Source organism: Pteronotus mesoamericanus, unplaced genomic scaffold, assembly GCF_021234165.1.
Source record: "Pteronotus mesoamericanus isolate MK-2021 breed Mesoamerican mustached bat unplaced genomic scaffold, CSHL_Meso_final scaffold_128, whole genome shotgun sequence".
Classification (NCBI taxonomy): Eukaryota; Metazoa; Chordata; class Mammalia; order Chiroptera; family Mormoopidae; genus Pteronotus; species Pteronotus mesoamericanus.
The window spans coordinates 3,222,061-3,244,459 of record NW_026555305.1 but is presented as its reverse complement, the minus strand read 5'-3'; the positions used below and the strand labels follow the sequence as shown (position 1 = coordinate 3,244,459).

At 54.2% G+C, this 22,399-nt stretch overlaps 1 protein-coding gene across 1 annotated transcript; it reads right to left on the bottom strand.

Annotated features, from left to right (window-relative positions):
- Positions 1-898: 898 nt before the first annotated feature.
- LOC129082473 (uncharacterized) lies at positions 899-21,377 on the bottom strand. Its single transcript, XM_054588168.1, has 9 exons — positions 21,237-21,377; positions 15,819-15,903; positions 15,398-15,433; positions 13,749-14,081; positions 13,159-13,214; positions 4,742-5,748; positions 3,936-4,149; positions 2,401-2,548; positions 899-1,029 (listed from the first exon to the last, which is right to left on the bottom strand). Exons 1-9 carry the CDS (start codon positions 21,375-21,377, stop codon positions 899-901), a joined length of 2,151 nt encoding a protein of 716 aa, XP_054444143.1.
- Between the last annotated feature and the right edge of the window lie 1,022 nt (positions 21,378-22,399).

Here is a 22,399-nt window from a genome sequence, read left to right as displayed (position 1 = left end):
GCGGGCCGCTGGCCGATGGCAATCCCCAGCTGAGTTCTGAGGAGCAGCTGCGCAGGTTCCCCCAGTGGCCGCGCCACTTCGCACCCCTACCAAGGGGCACAGGGGACCCCGGCCCTCCACAGCCTTCCAACACCTGCATTTTTTAGATTATTGTTTTATTCTTCAATTTTATTCTTCAATTACAGTCAACACACAGTGTATGATTTCAAGTGCACAACGTCGGGGTTAGGCAGCTCTATACCTTGCGCAGTGATCCCTCCATAAGCCTAGTGCCCGTCATTGAGAAGTAATTTTAGCGATAGTGGGCCTGAGGAGTGTGCGGTGGTACCTCACTGCGGTTTGGGCCGGAGTCTCTTCCCTGGGCTTTAGCTCCAAGTCAGCTGGGACCCGAGGGGACAGATCCAGGGAGCAGAGGCCATCCCAGGCACAGAGGTGGGTGCGCGGGGGCCCCGAGCAGGTGCGGCTCCCCAGCTGACAGGTGGGGGTGAGACCGAAGTCTAGAGCAGCACGTGCCCGGTCCCCAGAAAGCAGGTGAGAGAACGCGGGGTTCCCGGAGCAGGAAGAGGGCGGCTGCAGGGACCTGGGGCCCGTCTGAGAACCTGGAGGGAAGGGGGCCCAGGCAGGACGGGGCGGGGCCGTGAGCGGGGTGAGTGTCAGGCCTAGAGCCAACCCTGGAGACCCCAGAGGGACCACACAGGAGGCTGGCCCCCCCCCGCTCCCGCCCACTTCCCCAGACAGTGTCCCTGCACAGGGCGGCCTCCCAGGGCGCCGTGAAATTCCCAGAACGGGGGTGGCTCTGGGTCTCTGGGCTCCAGTGGGAGCCTTGGGCCCTGGGGGAGGTCCCTCCTGGGGGCTCTGGGGTCTAATCTGTCTGGCAGGAGCTCCCTTGTCTCCAACCCTATGGTCTGTGTGGCCACCTGCGCCGGCTGTGCCCAGCCTCTGCCAGAATCGCCACCAGGATCAGCAAGACCGCGCCAGCCAGGCCGATGCGGACACAGTTCTCCATCGTGTAATTCCAGGAGGCGGGGGCTGGAAGCAGAAGACAGGGGGTCAGTGACTAGTGGACAAGGCCCGGCCAAGCCCAGGCAGGACCTATGAGACAGGAGCCTCTTTGTTATTGGGCAGGACCGCCCCTCCCAGCACCCCCTGCGCAGGCCCCCAGATCCTCCTGGGAGCCCGATTCTGTGGGTGGGGCAGTGACTTCACGGGATTTTCCCGGGAATGAGGAAGGCTGGTGTTTGTCTCCTGCAGCCCCCCCCTTCTGACGTGATCTGCAGGCCGAGCCCTGCGGAGACCCCCCTTCCCTGGGAGCACCCAGCCCCTGCCCTCCCCACCTCGAGGCCCCTGGGCCTGCACCCCCAGGCTTCACCACCAGCCAACTACAGGACCCCAGTTCAGGGCACATGCAAAAGGCAGACTTGCTCAGGGGTCCAGGGCGAGTCTCCCCTCCTGGCTCTTACCCCCTCACCCCCAGGGTGAACAGGCCTCTTGCACTTGAAGATGCAAGATGTCACTGCCCGCTGAGTGTCTCCCACCACGAGAGAAGCGGGACCCCTCCCCACTGCCACCATGCTGCCCACTCCCCAGCAGAGCCCCGAGGAGGGCAGGCCCCAGGCGGAGGTCCCCACTCCCCCCTCAGGCGGGACTCCGGGTGGGGGGCTGAGGTCTCCAGGGGCCCCTGTGAAGGGGCAGCATGCATTTACTGAGCACCTACTGCATGCCATGCACATGCTGGGTGCTTGTCATGGTCACACCCACAGATGTAATCAGTCACAAGCCCAGCAGTCCTGCCACACGGGAACCATTACCCCCATTTTACAAAACCGGGGTCCTGAGCGCTCTTGTCCTCTGCACACAGGAGGATGACAGAGCTGGCATATGACCAAGACCGAAGCCCATTCTTGTCCCCTCCCCCAAGAGGCAGCTCCCGGTCCATGGTCCTCTGTCCCCATCACTCACTGCTCTTGTTACTGTCCTGGGAATTTGTCCGTGTGTCTCCCAGGAGCAAGGAATCAAGAGGACGTGTGTCAAAAGCAGAGCTGGGCAGAGGAGGCTCTGAGTCTCCCCGCCCCCCACCCAGAGTGGCCTCCTTCACTCTGGGACCCTCACCTGCTCCCTCCAGACCTGCTCTGCCCGTGGAACTTCCTGTGAGGTTGGAAATACCCTACATAAGTCCTGTCCCAATTGGTAACCAGTGATTACCTTATCCCTTGGTATTGAAGTTAATAAATGTAAGAGGCAGACCCTCAGCTGCACTAGCCGCATGTCAGGGGCTCGGTGGCCACACGCTAACGACGTGCTCACTGGATGGCGCAGGTATCCCGCGTCCCTTCCCGCAAGAGGCTGCCTGCACGGCGCTGCCTGCCTCCCGATGACACCGGCAGGAATGGGAGTGCTGACCTCCTTCTGGGTCCCCGCCGCGAAGGCAGGACGCCCCATCTCTAGTTTCCTGTTTCTCACAACAGCGCTGATGGGTTGGGCCGGCCTTTCTGGGAGGAATGAGGCCAAGCCCCTCGTCCTCGATGTCCTCCTCGTGTTGCCTGAAGCCCTGCAGTGAGCGGGCCAGTGGATGCAGCACCTGCCAGTGGCTGGGCTTGGCACATGCGCTGTAGGTCCACCACGTCCTTTACCATTTTCCTCCTCTGCGCATGCGCGCCACTGCCCACGTCACAGGAAGGCAGACTGCGGTGCAGGAGCTGGTCCCAGCACAGCGATTGCCTCTCACGTTTTCTCTTCTGGAACTGCACCCCTGCACCTGTTGGAGGCTGAGTCCTCGCTACCCTTTAAGAAAGTAAGAAACTTGACTTCCCAGAGTGTCCTTTGTTACGATCCCCGCAAGTATGAGCTCAGAAATTAGAGTTTGATCACACACTCTTTATTATTTGGCCAAGTTTTTTACCTGCGCAGGGGCCACCTTTCCCTCGAAAGGAAAAAGGCGCGCTGCTGTTAGATTACATGGATTTTTATAAGCAGAGCAAGCAAGCAGGATACAAGGGCAAGAGGTGGCGGTTAGCTATTGGCTGTTTGGTTTTTCTACATTGTTACTGGGGGTGTCACAATTCTTCCATCATCTTGGGGTATTGTTTGTTCTAGTGTGGGTCAACTTGTTCCCTTTAGTCTACCCATATCCGTATTGTTCTTGCCCTATGCCTCCTCCTTATTCTTGTCGACTCTGGCCCAGCTGCATGGGGGCTGCACTCTGATATGTCTTTCTTGGTATTTGTTCCTCCCTTATCCTCAGCTCTGACCCTGCTTTTACGGGCTGTTTATCTGAGTCAAGGCTCAGCCGTTGTCCTATCTTGTTACTAAGGGGGGCTCTAATTCTTCCCTTCATCTTGTTCTAGTTTCTTGTTTTCGGCCCAGGCTTGACCTAGTGTTAAAGTTTGGCCCCTTCATTCCCCCCTTTTTCTTGTTCATCCTTTGTCAAATCCTTGACTCAGTGTCTTCTCCTGCCTTCTAACCCTTTCTCCCCTTAATCCTCATCTCGTTCTTCGCCCGTTCCCCGCAACAGCCCCCCCAAGCCCTCCTTCTCCTCTTCTCCTCAAAGAATTCTGATAAATAAGCTCTAAGTGAAACTATCCTCTCGCCCCATGTTTGGTTCTTTGCGAGTACAGTTCCATCCTTTGTCCTTATCAATACCCATTCCCAGAGCTCATACCCGCTCGTTTCCCAACTTAGTCCAATCAATATTAAGAGCGGGTAAAAGAGAGTCGGAGGGGCTTTTCTGGGTCCTGTCGAACTCTCCATGGTTTTTCTCCACTGGGGTCCTGAGCTGGCTTGACGTGAGAGAGGTGTATCCAGTAGGGTTTCTCGGCCACCCGAACGGCGGTCGGGGTGCTTAGCAGTACCTGGAATGGCCCGATCCACCTGGGTTCAAGGCTTCCTCGCCGGTGGTTCAGGATCTATATCCACTGGCCGGGGTTCAGTGTCCTTACTTCGCCAGTGCCACCTCTTTCATTTGCCTCCTTCTCCTCCCTTCGTAGGCTCCGGACTTCTTCTCTGAGGGCCTGCAGTGCCTGTAAGGACTTTAGAAAGTTATGATTAGAGGCCTCTATCTCCTCTCTAGTCAGCTTGGGCACTAGTGGCACAGGCTGCCCGTACATGATTTCGTAAGGCGTCCAGCCTCCTGTGTATGGGGTACATCGAGCCCTAAATAAGGCGAAGGGGAGCAATTCTACCCAGTTCTCCCCGAGCTCCTCCTTTAATTTAATTAATGTTTCCTTCAAGGTCCGATTCATTCTCTCTACCTGCCCTGAGCTTTGGGGTCTATACACACAGTGCAATTTCCAGGTTATGCCCAATCTCCCGGCTAGGTTTTGGGATATTTGGGATACAAAGGCAGGCCCGTTATCTGATCCAATCGCCACGGGAATGCCATATCTGGGAATTATTTCTCGGACTAGGATTTTCCCTACCGTGGCTGCCGTTTCACCCTTTGTGGGGAAGGCCTCCACCCAGCCCGAGAAGGTGTCTACTAGAACTAAGAGGTATTTGTATCCCGATTTCCCTTTTGACATTTCAGTGAAGTCAACTTCCCAGATCTCTCCAGGGGTATTTCCCTTATGCCTGATAAATCGAGGGCATTTTTGATTCTGTGCGTTTACCCTGGCGCATGTCTGGCATCTGGACACTACGGACTCTACGATCTCCCTTTCTCTTTCCCTGAATGGCTTTTCCCTCCTTCCAATCACTATCACCTGCGCCTCCACTTCCTTCTCCCTACCTGCCTCTCACCTTTTACCTATATCCTTCCCCCTGCTTCTCCAGCTTCCTTTCCTTCGCCGCCTCTTTGGCCGCCAGATCAGCCAGGGCGTTACCCCTTGCCACGGGGTCACTTCCTCTCTGGTGCCCTCGGCAGTGAATGATGGCTACCTTCTTGGGCATCCACAGCGCATCCAGCAGTTCTAGGATTTCCTGGCGATTGATTTCCTTACCTCCAGCCGTCAGCAGCCCGCGCTCCCGGTAGATGGCCCCATGCACATGGGCTGTTGCAAAAGCATACCTGCTGTCCGTGTAAATGTTGACCGTCCTTCCTTCGGCCATCCGGAGGGCTTGGGTGAGCGCGACCAACTCTGCTCTCTGGGCCAATGTCCCCTTGGGCAGAGCTTGTTTCCATACCACCTCGTCCGCTGTTGTCACGGCTGCCCCAGCATACCTGAGTCCGTTGTTTACGAAGCTGCTGCCGTCTGTGTACCAGGTTAGGTCCGCGTTCTCGTATGCCAGGTCCCGCAGGTCAGGCCGCGTTCCGGCTACCGCTTCCAGGACATGGGGGCAGCAATGAGTCACTCCCGATTCGGGGACTGGTAGCATGGTGGCCGGGTTCAGGGCAGTCGTCTTAAGGAATCTGACAGCCAGGGGGTTCAGGAGCTGAGCCTGATATTGGGTCAGTCGTGCGTTGGTCAACCAACGACCAGGCGGTGCACGGAGTACTTGCTCGACATAGTGTTCCCCGACTACTTGGATGTCTTGCCCCAAGGTTAGCTTACTCACCTCCTTCACCAGGACTGAGGTAGCCGCTATGGCCCTCAGGCAGGCTGGCCATCCTGATGCCACCGGGTCTAGTTTCTTTGACAGGTAGGCCACCGGCCTCTTCCAAGGGCCCAGGGTCTGGCTCAACACTCCCAAGGCCATTCCTTGTTTTTCAGCCACATAGAGGAGGAACGGCTTGGCTGGGTTGGGCAAGGCCAATGCCAGGGCCGAGGCAAGGGCTTCCTTCAGGGCCTGAAATGCCTTCCGCCCTTCCTCAGTCTAGGCAAACTCAGTCTCTTTCCTCTTGGGGCATTCCCTCTTCCAGTGCCCCCTCTCCCTGCAGATGGCGCACTGGTCCTTCTCTAGCCTGGCTCCCCTCCTTTCTCTGTCTCCCGCTCCTTCCTCTTTCCCTCCTCCTTTCCTTTCTCATTCCCCTTCTCCACCTCCTTCCTTTTTTCCTTCCTTTCCTTTTTCCCGAATTTTCTCTCTCTCTGGTTCCTTTCCCCTATCTTTCTTCTTCACTTTTCACCTTCCTCTTTTTCACTAGAACCTTCCTTCTCTGATTCCCCTTCTTCGGCTTGGTCTGATTTGGCACCCTCATCTTCTGCAATTTCCTCCTTATGTCCGTGGCTGATTGCGTGACAAAGGCTATGTTTACGAGTCTCCTATTCTCCCTTGCCTCTGGGTCTAGTGGGGTATATACCCTGTATGTCTCCATCAATCTTTCCAGGAATGCGCCAGGGGTCTCGTCTCGTCCCTGCACTACCTCACTCACCTTTCCGAAATTTGTGGGCTTGCGGGCCGCTGCCCGCAATCCCCTCAGCAGAGCTCGGCGGTACTGTAGAAGTGCCTCCCTTCCCCCTCCTGTGTTTGGATCCCAATCGGGGGGAAGGAGGGGAGTATTTCCTCCAACTCCCTTCTTCCTCCCCCATAACCGCCTTCCCTGCTTCCCTCAGGATCCTTTCCCTTTCCTCAGACGTAAACAAGGTCTGCAATATCTGCTGGCAATCATCCCATGTGGGCTGGTGGGTCCGGAGATTAGCCTGGGAGGCGCCCTAGGGGCGTCCGGGGCCGTGGGCACCTCTCGGAGCGGTAGCAGGGCCGGCTCTCTAGAGTCCGGAGCGCGCCAGCCTTTCTGTCCCTCACCACTGTAAGAGGTCCCTCCCCAGATTGCTCGGAGGAATCGGGTGCCGCCAGGGCGGGATACGGTGGTGGGGCGTTAACAGGATCTAAGGGGTCCTCGGGCCGGCCTGGCAGGACTGGATACGGCCGGTTCCCTTCAGGTCCCGATGACGGCTGGGGCTCAGCACTCCCCCTTCTGCTATTTCCTTGGGGGCCTCCCCTCTCGCCCCATCCAACGGCTAAGCACACCGCTCTACCCCTCCTGTTTGTCCCTGCCTGCCCTTGGCTGCACTTCCGGACGTAGCCCGGTCTATCCGTGGCAATATCCGTCCAGACATTGATGTAGATTTGCTGGTCCGGATGAGGCACCACGTAGGTGACTCGTTGGACCGAGAAACAAATTGGCAATTGGAAAGTTCCCTCAGTCGGCCACCCAACATTAAAGGTGGGCCACTCAAGCTGGCAGAATGCTCGGAGGGCCTCCGGGTCGGGCGGATTCCCTCCATAGTGCTCCGCCCGCTTTCTGAAATCAGAGATTGTTTTTCAAGATGCAATCCAAAGGTGAACCCTCGACCGCTCCCGTGGATCCCCCTTGTCCCATGTCTTTACGTATGTGGGTCCAAAGATTGTGACTTATGAGACCGAGGAGGGTCAAGATTAAACAAGCGGCCAGGCTCCACACTACTCTCTCGCTTACGCCATTCACTCTTCGGCCGGCCTCACACACACACACACACATTTAGGAGACGACTCAGACAGACAGGAACGATTAAAGCACTTTCACTTTCGCCTGCCTGGCCTCTCCTCTCACGAGGGACTTGGGTCTGTCTTAGCTAAGGCTGCCCGAGTAGAATCCGGGTTACCTCCCAGCCGTTATGCCATATGACAGACCGAGGAACCGCAGGTTGGGGCCCACTCAGACTCCGTAGGCTCGCTGTCCCGTGGAGTCACACAGACAGGCGCTCGCTCACTCACACGGCACTTTCGCATGCGCTCCCGTACCCGTTTCTTCCCGCGCTGTGCACCAAAACCGACCTCAGGCGACCCTGTCGCGACTCCCGAGGGCGTCCCCTCCTTGGGAGCCCCCTGGGTGGACTGCCGGTGACGTCTCACCTACCACCTCAGGGCTGCAAAGGCTAGCCTTTCCTTCCCCTTAAGAGAATTCTCGGTTTAACTCACCCAACTCGAGCTGGTCCCTTTGATTCCCATCCTTTTACCCCACAAAAGGGGGACTCTCGCTGGGGCCTCCAAATGTTACGATCCCCGCAAGTATGAGCTCAGAAATTAGAGTTTGATCACACACTCTTTATTATTTGGCCAAGTTTTTTACCTGCGCAGGGGCCACCTTTCCCTCGAAAGGAAAAAGGCACGCTGCTGTTAGATTACATGGATTTTTATAAGCAGAGCAAGCAAGCAGGATACAAGGGCAAGAGGTGGCGGTTAGCTATTGGCTGTTTGGTTTTTCTACATTGTTACTGGGGGTGTCACAATTCTTCCATCATCTTGGGGTATTGTTTGTTCTAGTGTGGGTCAACTTGTTCCCTTTAGTCTGCCCATATCCGTATTGTTCTTGCCCTATGCCTCCTCCTTATTCTTGTCAACTCTGGCCCAGCTGCATGGGGGCTGCACTCTGATATGTCTTTCTTGGTATTTGTTCCTCCCTTATCCTCAGCTCTGACCCTGCTTTTACGGGCTGTTTATCTGAGTCAAGGCTCAGCCATTGTCCTATCTTGTTACTAAGGGGGGCTCTAATTCTTCCCTTCATCTTGTTCTAGTTTCTTGTTTTCGGCCCAGGCTTGACCTAGTGTTAAAGTTTGGCCCCTTCATCCTTCCCTCAGCACCTGTGATGGTCACAGCACAGGACCCCGCCGGCTGTTCTACACGTTGTTACCCCTGTTTCCCTGTATGACATTTACTACAATTTAAAATTATATGTATAGAGAATCAAGATGGCAGAGGAGTGAGTGGAAGTCACACTGACCTCCTCCCAGGACCAACCTGGAATTACAACTAAAGGGTGAAGAAATCACCTGGAACAAACAACTGAACAGTAGTGGGAGTGGAGCCTTACAACCTTGGACAGACAGAAGAATCAGCTTTAGCGCAATCTAACTGGTAAGGAGTGCGGTAGAGACTTGAGAAGGCAAGCAGGGCACCCAGGGGAACAGCACCAGGAGGATATTGAAATGGACAGTTGGATCCCCCTGAGAAGAGCAGGGCCTAAACTGTAAGTGGGAATCTCCAGCCTACAGCACCAGAGCCCAAAAAGTACACAGATAACAGCCAGCTGTGAAAAGCGGCAGGGTTGCTCTCTGCCAGAGACGGGCAGCTGGAGACACAAAGAGCCATTTAAAGGGTCAATGCATAAATTTTTATTTGCAGCCACTTACCCTGGTCTGCAGCAAAGGTGGGGGCAGAGGGGGTTAGAGACGCCTGAGGAGAGACTGGGGAAGGAGGCTTTGGGGAGAAAACTGAGAGAGTAGCTGATGGGATACCAGTGCTGACTGATCCCCCATACGGCAGCAGCCATCTGACTCAGGCAGACCACTGCCCTGAGTGGCAGCAGCAAAACAGGACCCCACCCCCAGGGGGGACTCTGCCCTGCTCTGTGGCATCTAAGCCAACCTGCTGAGTGCAGAGTGACTACATTAACAATGGATGGAGACAGCCACAGACAGTAGATTCCTGGAAGTCTTGAAAAAACTGCTTAAGGTCAGATAGGGTCAACATCTTACATCATCAAAAGCAGATCCAGAAAGAAAAAACAGTGGTCTCCTACCATAGAAGTTCACACCACAAAGTCAGGAAATCAAGACAGATCAATTAAAGAAGCAGAAGCAAAAAAGAAGAGTCTCACAAATAATGGGAAGACAAAAAAACACACCCCAGATGAAGGGAAAAGAGGAAGCCCCAGAAAGAGAACAGAATGAAATAGAGGCAAGTCAACTATCAGATATTGAGTTGAAAACAATGGGTTTAAGGAAGTTCAATGAGCTCAGTGAGCTCAGAGAGAATTACAAAAAACTACAGGGAAACTATGAGGAACTTACTGCAAACTGTATCAGCATGAAAAAGGACATAGAAACTATCAATAAGAGACCAGAGGAAATGAAGAATACAATTTCTGAAATGAAGAACACAGTAGAAGGAATCAAAAGCAGGCTAGATGAAGCAGAAGACTGAATCAGCGAGCTGGAGGATAAGGTAGAAAAAAGCTCCCAGAAAGACCAAGAAAATGAAAAAACACTAAAAAAGAATGAAGAGGCATTTAGGGAAATGCGGAACAACCTGAAACATAATCATATCTGTATAACAGTGATACCAGAAGGAGGAGAAGAGGAGGAAGGGATAGAGAAACCGTTTGAAAAAGTAATGATGGAAAACTTCCCTTTTTTTTTTTTTGAGGAGAGAAAAAGTCACACAAGTCCAGGAAGCACAGGGTGTCCCACTCAAGAGAAATCAATGAGGCCCACTGCAAGACACAACATCATTAAAATGGCAAATAGCAAAGACAAACAGAGAACCGTAAAGGTAGCAAGGGAGAAAGACGAAATAACATATCAGGGAGCCCCGATACAGCTAGCAGCTGACTTCTCAATAGAAACACTACAATAGAAGTGAGCGGCAAGAAATATTCCAAGCTATGAAAAGCAAAGGCCTGCAACCAAGACTGCTCTACCCAGCAAGTTTATCAATTAAAATGGAAGGCAAAATAAGGAATTTCCCAGACAAAAGAAGGTTAAAAGAATACACTTGACCAAACCAGCACTGCAAGAATTGCTAAAGGGGCCACTTTAAGAAGATGAAGAAAAAGAGTCTTTGGATACCCAGTTCCTGTCACAGTACCCAATACTTGATATTACTAATATTTTAATACTTTTTAATCTGATTGTGATAATGATGTGTTTTTTTTATTTGTTGAAACTAAAACTGTTTTTGTATATTTCTTGCCTATTTCTTTTATTTTTAAAAAGCTTTACATGACTTTTTGGTATTTTTTATCCATTTTAATTAAATGTTTGTAGAATTTTTTTCCCTAAAAAAAACCCCCACCATTAACCCTTTTTAGATGTGTTGCAAATACTTTCCTATTCTATTACTTGTCCTTTAACTTTTTAATATGTATATTACTAGATAGTCTTAAATGTTTAATATAGTCCTATTATCAATATTTTACTTTATAGCTTCTGGGTTTCAATATTTTACTTTAGGGTAAGAAAATTATTAGTTTCTATTTTCTCCTAAAACTCCTTAGATTTTACATGTTGATTTTTAACTCACCTGAATATTTTTGTATAATGTGTGAAATAGGGCTCTATAATTGTTTTATTTCAAGTAATAGTGGTCCATGCATCTTATCTGTAGAATAAGCCTAATTTTCCCCATGGATTTGGAATATCAATTTAATCATATATTACATTGTTAGACAGAGATATACGTTTGCTTCTAGAATGCTCATTTTACTTCATTGATCTACTTGATTCTTTTTGTGCTGGAGTCATGGTGTTTTAATTGCTGAGATTTTATAATGGATTTAAATTTTTTAATATTTTATAATGGATTTTGACATTTAAATCAATCAATAAATAAAATCAATCTGCATAAAATATATGTATATGCAGTATATGTATAATACGAGTAATATGCATAGGTAGTTATATATTTTTAATAATTGCATGATTATAATACAATTATAGTAAATGTAAATACTTATAAAATTATTTAATTTAACTTATGTATGTATAATTTAAATCATAAATATTTTAAATATATAACAAAATAACTTATTTGACATAAGTTTTATATATAAATCAATTATAATAACTATACATTTTATTGAATCATGAATGATATATATTCATGTAAAATAGACATTAATTTAACAATATGTGAAATAATGTACAATGTCTATATTCATTTGTGATGATATATTAATGTATTATATTAATTATATTACTTATATATTTAATGTATAATCTAAATATGTAAATTAATTTAAGTTATAGATCTGAAGCTTCACACTGTAAATTACTGACCTGTATTTGCACATACAGACTTGCTTGCATGCTCTTGTTCATTCTAATCAATCCTCCCCGTTAGAACTGGGAGGCCAGGGACCCTTTCCACTCATCCCCCGTGGGCAGCAAGCCCGCCGCAGGGGGGCGTCTGCTGCAGCCCAGGAGACAAGGAAATATTTGCTCCACACTAGTAAGAGCCTGTCCCGCAGTTCCTGTGCCCGGGACGGACTGCCGCGCCCTGCCCTGGGTAATGCCCTCTGCGTCCCCGCACGGCGCTGTGCTCAGCCTTCTCCCAGAGCGGCCTCTCTGCCTCTAGGTGACTTCATCGTTGTTCAGATACAATCGCCAAGAGGTCCCTTCTCTCCTGGGGTCGCAGTTTGGAAACTGAGCTCAGTCCCTCTGTCCCTCTGGCCCCCTGTCCCTCTGTCTTGCAGGGTAGCAGGACCTTGCCCACAAGGGGGCGGTGCAGAGCTGTGAACAAACCCCGGAGCCTGGTTCCGGCCTCCCTGGGCGGCTTCTGCCTCTCCATGAGCTTGTGTCTTTGGGCAAGAACCCTGAGCTTTGTTTCTGCAGGTTTAGAAAAGCGGGGCTCTCAGAGGTCACACACGCACCCGCCTCAGTGGCCCTTGTGGGCAGGACATGCTTTCACGGAGCCGGGCACCGGTTCGTCCATCCTGCCCGTGAAGTTGTCCCCGTCGTGAGCCTTGGTGCCGCCCTTGTGAGTGACAGGGCCTTGCTGTGGCTTTTCTAAATATTGAATTTATTGGGGTGAATTGGGTTAATAACACCATACAAGTTTCAAGGGTCCACGTCAATAAAACATCGCCCGCCCACTGCATGGTGCGCCTGTCGCCCAAAGGAAAGTCTCTCTCTGTTCCCGTCCATCCCACTTTGCCTTCGTCCACCTCCCACATTCCCCCTTCCCCTCTGGCTGTCTCCTCGCAGTTACTTGTGTGTACGTGTCAAGCATATATGTATATATGTGTGTCTGTACATGTATGCATATAGATTGGATTATAGACATCTATACTTTTTCAGGAATCCTTTCACCTTTGGCACCCAGCCTCCAAGCCCCTCTCTTCTAACAGCTGTCGGTCTGTTCTGTGTCATACGCTTCTGTTTCTCTGTTGTTAAATTCCTTTGTTCATTAGATTCCACCTATAGGTGAGATCATACGGTATTTGTCTTGCTCTGACTCTCTAGCACAGGGCAGAAGGCTCCGCCCCAGGGACCGATCCCCAGCACAGAGCCCCCCAGACCCCTCCAGGCTGCGGTCACTACTCACCATCGGAGGGGGGGTTCGTGCGAGTGACGGTGGTGGAGCCGTCGACTCCGGGGGCTCCCGCGAGCAGGGCAGGGGAAGGGCTGCTGCTGGGGGGGCGGCTGCCTGGGGCTGCCTGCCTGGCCTGGCCCCTCTCACCGTGAGTCCCTTTGTCCCCCTCTCAGTCCCAGATGACACCCCCCATTCCTGAGAGATGGGGGCAGGAGGCAGGAGAGCCCCCCCACTCTATCCTGCTGAGGGGAAGTGGTCTCTCTTCTCACTTCCCACCTCCATGACCTTGACCTCGACCTCACGGGTCAGCACCGAGCTGCTCCTCCGTGGCCCTGGGAGGACATGGAGGGGGGACTGAGTGTCCCCAGTGGACCCTGAGTCCAGGACATCTGAGGGCTGAACACTCAGGAGAAGGACACCTCATCCCCCAAATCCCTCAAAGCAACATCCCGCCCTGGTCACGGCCCCCTGGGCCACGGGACTTTCCAAAAGGATCAATCGCACATAAGGGACACATGACGGGGGCCCCACCGAGTCTCGCCCAGTGAAAAGGGCAGGAAAACAGCATCCTGAGGGCAGAGACACATGTCTCCTTGAAGGGGGCGTCCCCGCCTGACCTCTGGAAGTCAACTCCCCACCCAGCCCTGCAGGGACAGCTCCTTGTCCCCAACAATGCTGGACTCAGCGTCAAGGACATCATGGTGTCAGGGTGGGTCCAGGGCTCCAGAGCCCTGAGCTGGGTGTGAAGGTCAAAGGGCACGAGGGCAAAGGGTCAGGGGAGCCTCAGGGTTGGGGGTCAGCAGGAGGGCAGGGAGCCTGGGACACAGGACACAGGTCAGGACAGGGGGCAGGGGCCAGGAGCAAACCTGAAGGTGGAGTGGAGACGTCCTCATCGGTCACCTGCAGTTCCAGGGGGTCACTGCGCGCAGACCACTGCGATGAATTGGTCACTTTGAGATACAGGCAGTGATAAGTCCCAGCCGTGTCTTCATTCACTGCGGGGATGCGGAATCTGGCCTCTGTCCCCTGTGAGCCATGTGGAGAAGAGATTTCCTGATCCCGATAAGCAGGTACATTCTCCTTTTCCACCAGACGGAACAGGTCAGCCCCAGCTGGGCCCCGGCACACGATGGTCACAGGCTGTCCCCGGCGGATCACAGGCCCCGGCTCGGCCCCGATGGAGGGTGCGGGCGGGGCCCCTGGGAGGAAGCAGAGCTGGTCTCAGGGTCCCTCAGGAGGAAGGCACCGCGCCTCCCAGTCCCCCATTTTCAGCGTTCACTTCCCTGCTTTTAGCAAACTTGCAGGGCTGTGCGACCATCCCCCCAACCCCACGGAGCACCTCCCACCGTCCTGGCCCAAACACCACCCCCACGCCCACTCCTGGAGACCGTGAATCCTCCTCACTGCAGCCCGATCCCCCTGGCACGGGACCCCGGGTCTTGGTGACATGTTGGGCTTTTCTCAGGGTGACATGGGAGGGGTCAGCACAGGCTGTGGCCTCAAGCACATGTTCCTGCCCACGGCCACTTTCTAGGGGACAGCGATGCTGGGAAGGAGGCAGAGGGTCAGGATGAGGGTGTTCTCGTGGAGACAGGGAAGCAGGCATCTGAGACGTGGGAATGACCTGGGCAGGGTCTGAAGGGCAGCTGGGTGAGGCTGTGAGGAGCCAACAGGGGCCTGGGAGATCCCCTGGAGGTGCGGGGGTGTGGAGGTCCAGAGTAGGCCTGGTCACATGACCCCAGTGCCCGGGGATTCCTCACTCAGGGCGAGTCCTCTGAGCAGCACTCGTCTCTGTTCCCACTGCATGTCTACCTTCCTTGCAGCCTATTCTCCCTCCCTTATTATTGAGGCTCTAGAAAACCCTATCTCTGACCCTCAGCTGAGGCGGGAGGACGAGAGGGCACCCCCGTCACAGGGTCCCCGCAGAGGCAGGCGCGGGCCGAGGCTCCCCACCCTCTCAGTCGGTCGCTCCCTCGCTCATTCTTTCCGCCACATCCTGGTTCCCCACCCACCGTCCACGGAGGTGCTCCATGTGCCCCTGGCCCCACAAACACGAAACACACACACAAGGACCTGCCCCTTGTCTGGAGCGGTCGCGGGAGCCCAGAGGCTGAGGAAGGGGCTGTGCACACCCACGGCCACACACGGTGACACCCGCCCGGGTGAGTGTGGGAGACTCGGGCCGACGAGGGACCGCGGACCTCATCCGGGGTCAGCGGGGAGAGGCACTGCGCGGAGACGCACGGCCGAGGGTGAACGAGCCCCGCCCAGCGAGCGGGGAGCCCTCCTGGAAGGATTCGGGGTGCAGCGGGACAACGGTGTGTGTGGGAGTGGAAGAAGGGGGGTCCCCGCAGGTCAGGGAGTCAGACAGCGGGAGAACAGGCCCATCCAGACAGAGGGAGGGGCCCCGGCCGGGCTGAGCGTCCGCCGTCAGAGGACTGACTCTGCGGAAAGTCAACGCTTTGCCAGGAAACACAACATAGACGGAAAACGAAATCAAAAGAGGCGGACTCACCGTCCCCGAGGTGGACGGCCGGGGCCAGGCAGAGCACTGGAAGAGAAGCCGCCGTGAGAAAACGCCCCAGCCCGGCTTCCTCCGGGGCTGCAGTCCGGGCCCTGATTCGGGGGGTCACCCCCACGAGGGTCCAGCGCCCTCCTCAGCCGCACCTGTGAGCACAGCCCTTCTTCTTGCAACTAAGCCCCAACCCCCTCTCCCAAAAGGTACTCAGTCGGAACTGGTCCCCATACCCCGGTGCCCGCTTCTAGGGCTCAACCTTCCTTCCTCAGACTTGGGTCAGGGCCGGAGCTGAGGGCCAGACCCCTGCGAGGGACCGTGAGTCTCCGGGGCTGGTGTCAGGTCTCAGCAGGGACGCAGACGCCTCCCCAAGCTTCAACCCATTCTCTCCTGGAGGCTGTCCCTCCAGGCCAAGGCTCACCGAGGCCCAGGAAACGGGCGGGGGGAGGCGCCATGGCCAGCCCTGCAGCGCACACGGTCCTGGAGCTGGACAGGTCAGACGGAGCCTGCAGCAGGCGCGGTGGACCGGAAGTGCCGGCCAGAGGCAGGCCGGGTTGCCACCTGAACGTCCTTGCGCAAAGGGGAAGAACCCCTGCGGAGAGTCCTGAGCACAGCGAGCGAAGAGTGTGTTTGAGGAACCAACAGGGGCGGGTGCTGCACCTAGAGCAGGAGGTGGGGCGCCCCGCCCCGGGGCTGAGCAAACCACAGCAGGGCTTCTGCTCTCTAACAATAAATTAATAAAATCTTGAAAAAAACCAAAATCCTCCTGACAATGTCACCCGGCTGGGACACACTCGGCTCTGTGTTGTGGAGAGAGAGGTCTGGCCCATGTCTCGGGCTGGCGTGGGGGTGGGCATGGCGACGGCTGTGGTCGGGGGTCTCATCCTTGGCATCCGTGTGACCCTGGCGGTCCCCTCCCCAAGGGAAAGCCCTAAGCGGGGTCTCACTGGCTGCAGCCCCTCAGAGAGCGTCACCGCTTGTGCGGGCTCCACGGAAGTCCCCCTCCAACACAGAGGGTCCGGTGCAGAGCCTGCCGCCCGCATCGCTCCAAGGGCCAGTCATGTATGTGCAGGTAGACCACTCGGGCGGGCGTCACAGAGAGCGTATCCAAAGGTCAGAGGCCGCAGGGCACGCGGACACACCGAGAAATGAAGCGAGGACCCAGAGGATGACCAAAGCAGGAAACAGAGTCAACCTGGACTCTTGGGCAGAAACGTAGCCCATAGCAACAGGCGGCCTCGGGTAAGGACAAGCACGTAGAGGGAGAGAGAGATGTGCACAGAGGGTGTGTGTGAAGGTTCTATTTCATCTTCTGATGTGAGGAGCCCGTGGTGCGTGACAAAGGCAGGACACGAGTTTATGTGCATATAAACTGTCTGGCTGCTTTTTGTACGTTGCTGAGTTCAGGGTCATGTACGGTTGGCGTCATTCAGCAGCATTCCCGCCTCCATCATTCAGGTGTGGTGTGTCTTCATGGAGACCTGGCCATCTTTTGGTGTCCGGACAGACACGGCCTTGGCACCCGAGGCTGAACCACTCTCAGCTCTGACTGCACTTGGAGAGCGAAGACACTGCGAGGAAACAGACCCAGGTGGCCGGTCACCCCCGTCTCCTCCGACTATCTCGTTGTACTTACGAGGAAGCACCGTTATCGATGCCACTGGGAGGCAGTTTGAGAAGTTGTTGTTGATGTCTTTTCTCTCTAGATCACAGGGCACTTTTGCTTTCTATGTTGTGCACAGGAGCTTTAACGTTACACCCCATCCATGCCAGCTTGGACTTTCATCATAGCAAGAGGAGCACAGGTAACTGCCAGAGGCCGTGTCTTCCTTGGTGCTTTTAGACCGATGCCATTAACACGTCCTTGGAGTGGAACGCTGAGGTCTTGCTCGAGGAGAGGAGCAGGTGTCCTGTCGTACTCTTCCCAGAGCCCTCCCTGCTGGAAACGAGACTCCCCGCACAGCCGGGGGGAGCCGCGGAGGTTCGGAGGTTCGGAGGTTCGGAGGTTCGTTTCCTCCTAAGTCAGCCGAAATGATGTCACTGTGGGGCCCATCCGTCGGATCCCAGAGCACTCTCTAGGGATTTCTCTCCTTAGAAGCTTCAGGCTTAGCTTCCTGCTGCCTCAGGGACCCCTGAGGTTAAAGACCATCTATGCTTTTAGGTCAGCAAGTAGGGCTAGGACTTCTACTTTGGGAATCTCTCCTCTGTCCCTGTATGGCTTTTCGTTGGTTTGTTCTGCACATTTTCCCCCATGGATGGAACCGATGAACAAGGTGATGAGGAACTACCTAGACAGTTAGGGAATCCTTCCCAACAACACATTCTGCCCCATGGGCAACCTCATCCATCGCAAGCCTATCGTTTCTGTATCTACTGAGAATGAAAACCAAAGTGAGATCATTGAACGTGTAGCTCATCCTTCCAACCCCTGAATTATTTTTTATTAAAGGACTTTTTCTTATTGAAAATGATCTGAGAGCCCACCGTTACGCGGCAGTCGTGGGACAGGTTTCTGGAAGGGGGAGTCCCCTTTTCTTCCCTCGCGTTTGAGGTCCGCCCCGAGCTGCAACCTTCCTCTTCCCAGCGTCTGTCGTCTCTGTGAGGAGTCCTGAGGCTGAGTTCCACGGCAATTCTTCATAGAATAAAGCAGCATTTAGAGTTGAGGCTGTTGTGAGGTGAGCTTCAACCTCCACCGCAGGTGCCAGGTCCTTCCGTTGCTGCGGAGCTGTCTGTCGGCTCTTCCCTTGCCTCGTGGCCAGCGCTGCCTTTCTATGCACATATTCACGGAGGGGGCTTTGTAATCACACTCCACCCGGTGACCCGCCGCCGCCGGAGACGTCTGCGCTGCCGTCGGTGTGGCAGGAGGGAAAGATGCCGGCCCTGTGGCCTCGCCTTCCTGCTCATGGGCCGAGCGCCAGCGGAGGAGCCCCATGGGCCCACCTTCTCTCCTAGAACCTCCTGCCCCGAGTGTGAAGACAAGAGCCGTGGGAGGCCCTCTTGTGTGAACTGGGGAGGGAAGGGCCAGCTGCTGGACTGTGTGCGATCTTCAAAAGGATGCCGAGATGCAGAACATGGTGAGCCTTTGTAAGGCGGAAAGGACACGCCTTGTTGAGAGCAGGTGTGTGGTTTCCATGCGGTGCTTCCTGAGAGTCACTGTGTACGGAGAAAAGGGACATTCTCCTTGCTCCTTTCCCGCCCCGGCCCTGGGAATAAGCTGTAGAGTCCTAGCACCCCCTGGTAGCAACCGCCCCCGCCTCCCCTTCCTTGGGCAGACCGCGAGCTGCAACCAGCGCACCCGCCCCCATCTCTCTAACGACACCGCCGCCGGGGGCCTCCCTGCCCTCAGCTCCCCATGCCGCCTCCTGCCTGACCCGTCACCTCCCCGCCCCGCCAGCCCCCCAGACGGGTGGGCACTTGGCAGAGGCCCTCCGCACACGCGGGGCCCTCATCCGCGGCAGATCGCGGCTCCGTGACAGGCAGGTCCCTGGGAGTGGCTCACACGTGGGAGCACTTCGTCCTCACAGCACAGCACCTCCTGTGGGTCTCGGGGCCCTCTCTCTGTGTCCCCGCCTCCCTGTCCCCGGCCACAGCGGCCACGGTGGGGCTTGTTCGAAATGAAAGAGCACCTTCTGCTCTTCTTATCGGCAGAACGAGGCCTTCTTCCAATGACAGGTGACTTTGCTGAGGCACCATCTAAAAGGGGTGACTCCCAGGTAGAATCCCAGACCCTTGGCAGCTGTTCCGTGGGACTGAGTCCCGCTGGGAAACACCGCCAAGGTCATTGTCTTTTGTTTTCTTTTTCAATTGTTGTACTTTTGTGAATATTTTTGATACATCTTTTTTGATTAGAGAAAATTGAAAAGGAAGCTGAAAGAAACCCAAAGTGTCTGACCTAAAGGGAGCCAGACAGAGCAGGGCAGGATGTGGGGACAGGCGGACGCGGCCAGAGGAAGGGCATTGGCAAGGGATGTGATGGGCCTTCAATGCAGCCGGTCGGAGGTTCAGCTGGAGAGTAAAGTCATCAGTTGGTTTGTCTAAATTCACCTGCAGGACAGAACAGGGCGAAGGGGGCCCATGTAGCAATTGCGGAGGGGAGAGCTGATGGAGCCCAGATGGGGGCACAGCGTCTGGCCACGATATGGGTCCATGTAAGGAACATGGGCGGGCCATACGGGGAATCCTGGGTGGCTGTGTTATCTGGTCCTTGACCAGCAGCCTTCACTGAGAAAACAGGAGGGCACTGAGGAGGAGGCAGGGGTGAGCAGGTGAGGACCAGGGGTCCAGTGTTGCATCTGTTGGGTCTCAGGAGTCTAGAAATCAGCACTGCTATCCCATGGGTGTTGGCAGATAGACAGGTAGATAATATATACATAGATGATAGATTACCATATAGATATAGGTGATAGATGGATAGACATAGAAGTAGATCACATGAAGATTGGTAGATCATTAGATGACAGGTTGATGGATAAATAAATGATAGGTAGGTAGATATATATCTATGTAGATATATATAGACATACATAGATCCTTGGATATATAGATACTTATATAGATACACGGTTACATAGATAAATACAGAGTTTGAGAATTCCATAGATACGTACATAGATCAATGGTTACATAGACAGACACATAGATACTTAGATACATAGATAGTAACAGAGATACATAAATACTTAGACACATAGTATTTATGTGTCTAAATACTTAATAGTATTTAGTTACTATTAACTAAATATTACTTAACTATTTAGTTAAGTAAACGTAACTAAATTTACTGATTTAGTTACATTAGTACATTTAACTAATTTTACCAAACAGTTAATTAGTAATTAACTAATTCACTTAGTTAATTAAGCAATTAACTAATTAATTAACTTGGTTCATTTAAATACATAAATTGTATTTAAATACATAGGTACTTAGATACATAGGTAAATACCTAGACAGTAGTGAGAGAAGCTTATTGGCTTGGTTTCTCGTCCTCACAGACCGATAGTCCCCAACAACCCATTTATGCAAACACTTTGGTTTCCCACATGCAAAAGGCGAACCATAAAACCTCTTGAGACCTTCATGTTATTCCTGGGGGTGCACAGAGAGGAGCGTGGCACCCTGGAGGGACACTCAGTCTGCCCTCCGTCATGCTCTCCAGGGCAGGTGGCACCCTCCTCGGGCACGATGCCCTTGTCTCTGTGCCCCGCTGTGTCCTGTGACCATGAGCTGTGCTCTGTGCTTTGCAAATACCTGCCACCCAGGTGGCCCTGTTATTAATAAACGGAAAGCCCCGAAGCCCACAGAAGCAAATGCGCTAATGAATCAGTTAATCAGTTATATTGTCCACATGTTGGTGGACGGGGCTTCTTGGAAGGTTGAGTTTGCAAAGAACCAGGTGGATCTGAGGGCTAGATTGCCAACTGGAGGCTGAGGGCATCTTTGGGTCCCTTTATGGCACAGGTCACAGGTATTGTGTGTAGACCAAGTGGGCTCCCAACCTCTGTCCCTCACAACATGGAGTCATGTGATCATGACGTCACAGGGGAAGAGCCGGCCCCACGGGGAGGAACGTGGGAGAATCAGGACCGAGAGGGAAAGGCCTGGGCCTTCTCAGGGTCACAGCCCAGGGACTGGCTGCTGGGACGCAGCTCCAGGCAGCCTCCCAGGCAGAGCTGGGGCCATCCGTAGGGACTCCCTCATTGTCCCGGGTCAGCCAGGTGAGGTCTGATGGAGATTGAGGCGGTGTCTGCAATGCCAGCTGTCATGTCCTCCTGGACAATGCGGAGCTCGGCCTCTCCAGGGACACAGCCCTGCGGCTCTCCCCAGACCTCGAGCTCACGCCCAGGGGAGACCCGGTCCTGTGGTCACTGCTGTTCAAGGAGAGGAGCGCCAGGCTCTCCGCCTGGGCCTCCCCCTCCGGGCTCCAAGGCCCGTGGGCGTGACGATCCTCGGCCTCAGCCCCACCTGCCCAGTTCTCCATGTTCCCGAGCCCCAGTGGCCCAGCACCTCTGAGAAACAGAAGGTTCAGACTCTGGGCTCTGCCCTGGGAACGAACCCAGGACGTGACCCCGTGGATTGAGAGGGGTGTGGCCACAGGAGACGGTGTCCCCGACGTGCTTCCGGGAACCCCGGTCTGTGGTCAGAGCCACTCCCTCAGAGAGCATCTCTCTTTCTAGGTCAGACAGCTGGCCCGGGTTCCCCGGGAAACACGCCCTGTGCTGAGACCCGCCCCTGCGCGAGGACAAGCAGAGCGGCTGTGCAGTGTCCCGTCCTGCCCACCAAGCAGTCGCCTGTGTTAACATGGTTCACTCCAGCTGCAAAGCCGGTGAGAGGGAGCAGGAGGGGACGGGGCCGACGAAGCAAACGTCTGAGAGGGGGCACTGGTCGTGGCCGTGCCACGGACCTGGTGGTGGCGCACAGAGCACACACTCGGGTCCCCTCTTCACCTGGGCGTCCATGCCTCCTCCCCTCGGGCGGGGGAGCTCCTGGTTGCCTGCCCTTGGCACCCCGGACTCACACCAGCCGCCCTGCGGGTCTCAGGCCTTTGGACTTGCACGGAGTTAAAGCACCAGCTCTCCTGGGCCTCTGTGTGCAGACCGCAGCGGGTGGGACTCGCAGCTTCAACAACCTGTGCGCCTATTCCTGCGCTGAACCTCCCCTTAGACACCTATGTCTCCAGGTAACCTGTGGGGTCTTTTTACCTGGGGAACCCAGACTAACACACTAACAGATGAAAAGAGGTCGGAGAGACGGAGAGAGAAGTTCACCCCAGGGAAACAAAGGTAGAAATAGAGAATTGGAGAGCAAATCCCTGGAGAAATTAACCCTGGAGAGAAAGAGCGCATTAAAGATCAGTGCAATGTGACAGCGAGTAGGAAGGCTGGACACCCACCCTCTCTGGGCCACGACAGAAACCTCCTGAAGGAGGTTAGCCTGTCCTGAGGCCAGAGCTAGCTGACCTTGGGCAAGTTCGTGAGTATTTCAGTGCCTAGCTTTTAAAAC

Excerpts from the sequence above, each read along its gene's own strand:
- LOC129082473 (XM_054588168.1), bottom strand. The coding sequence starts at position 21,377 with ATGGAGAACTGGGCAGGTGGGGCTGAGGCCGAGGATCGTCACGCCCAC. Across the intron at positions 15,904-21,236 it reads GGACCGGGTCTCCCCTGGGC|GCTCCGTCTGACCTGTCCAG; the intron begins GTGAGCTCGAGG and ends CGCCTGCTGCAG. Across the intron at positions 15,434-15,818 it reads CGCCCGTTTCCTGGGCCTCG|TGCTCTGCCTGGCCCCGGCC; the intron begins GTGAGCCTTGGC and ends CTTCTCTTCCAG.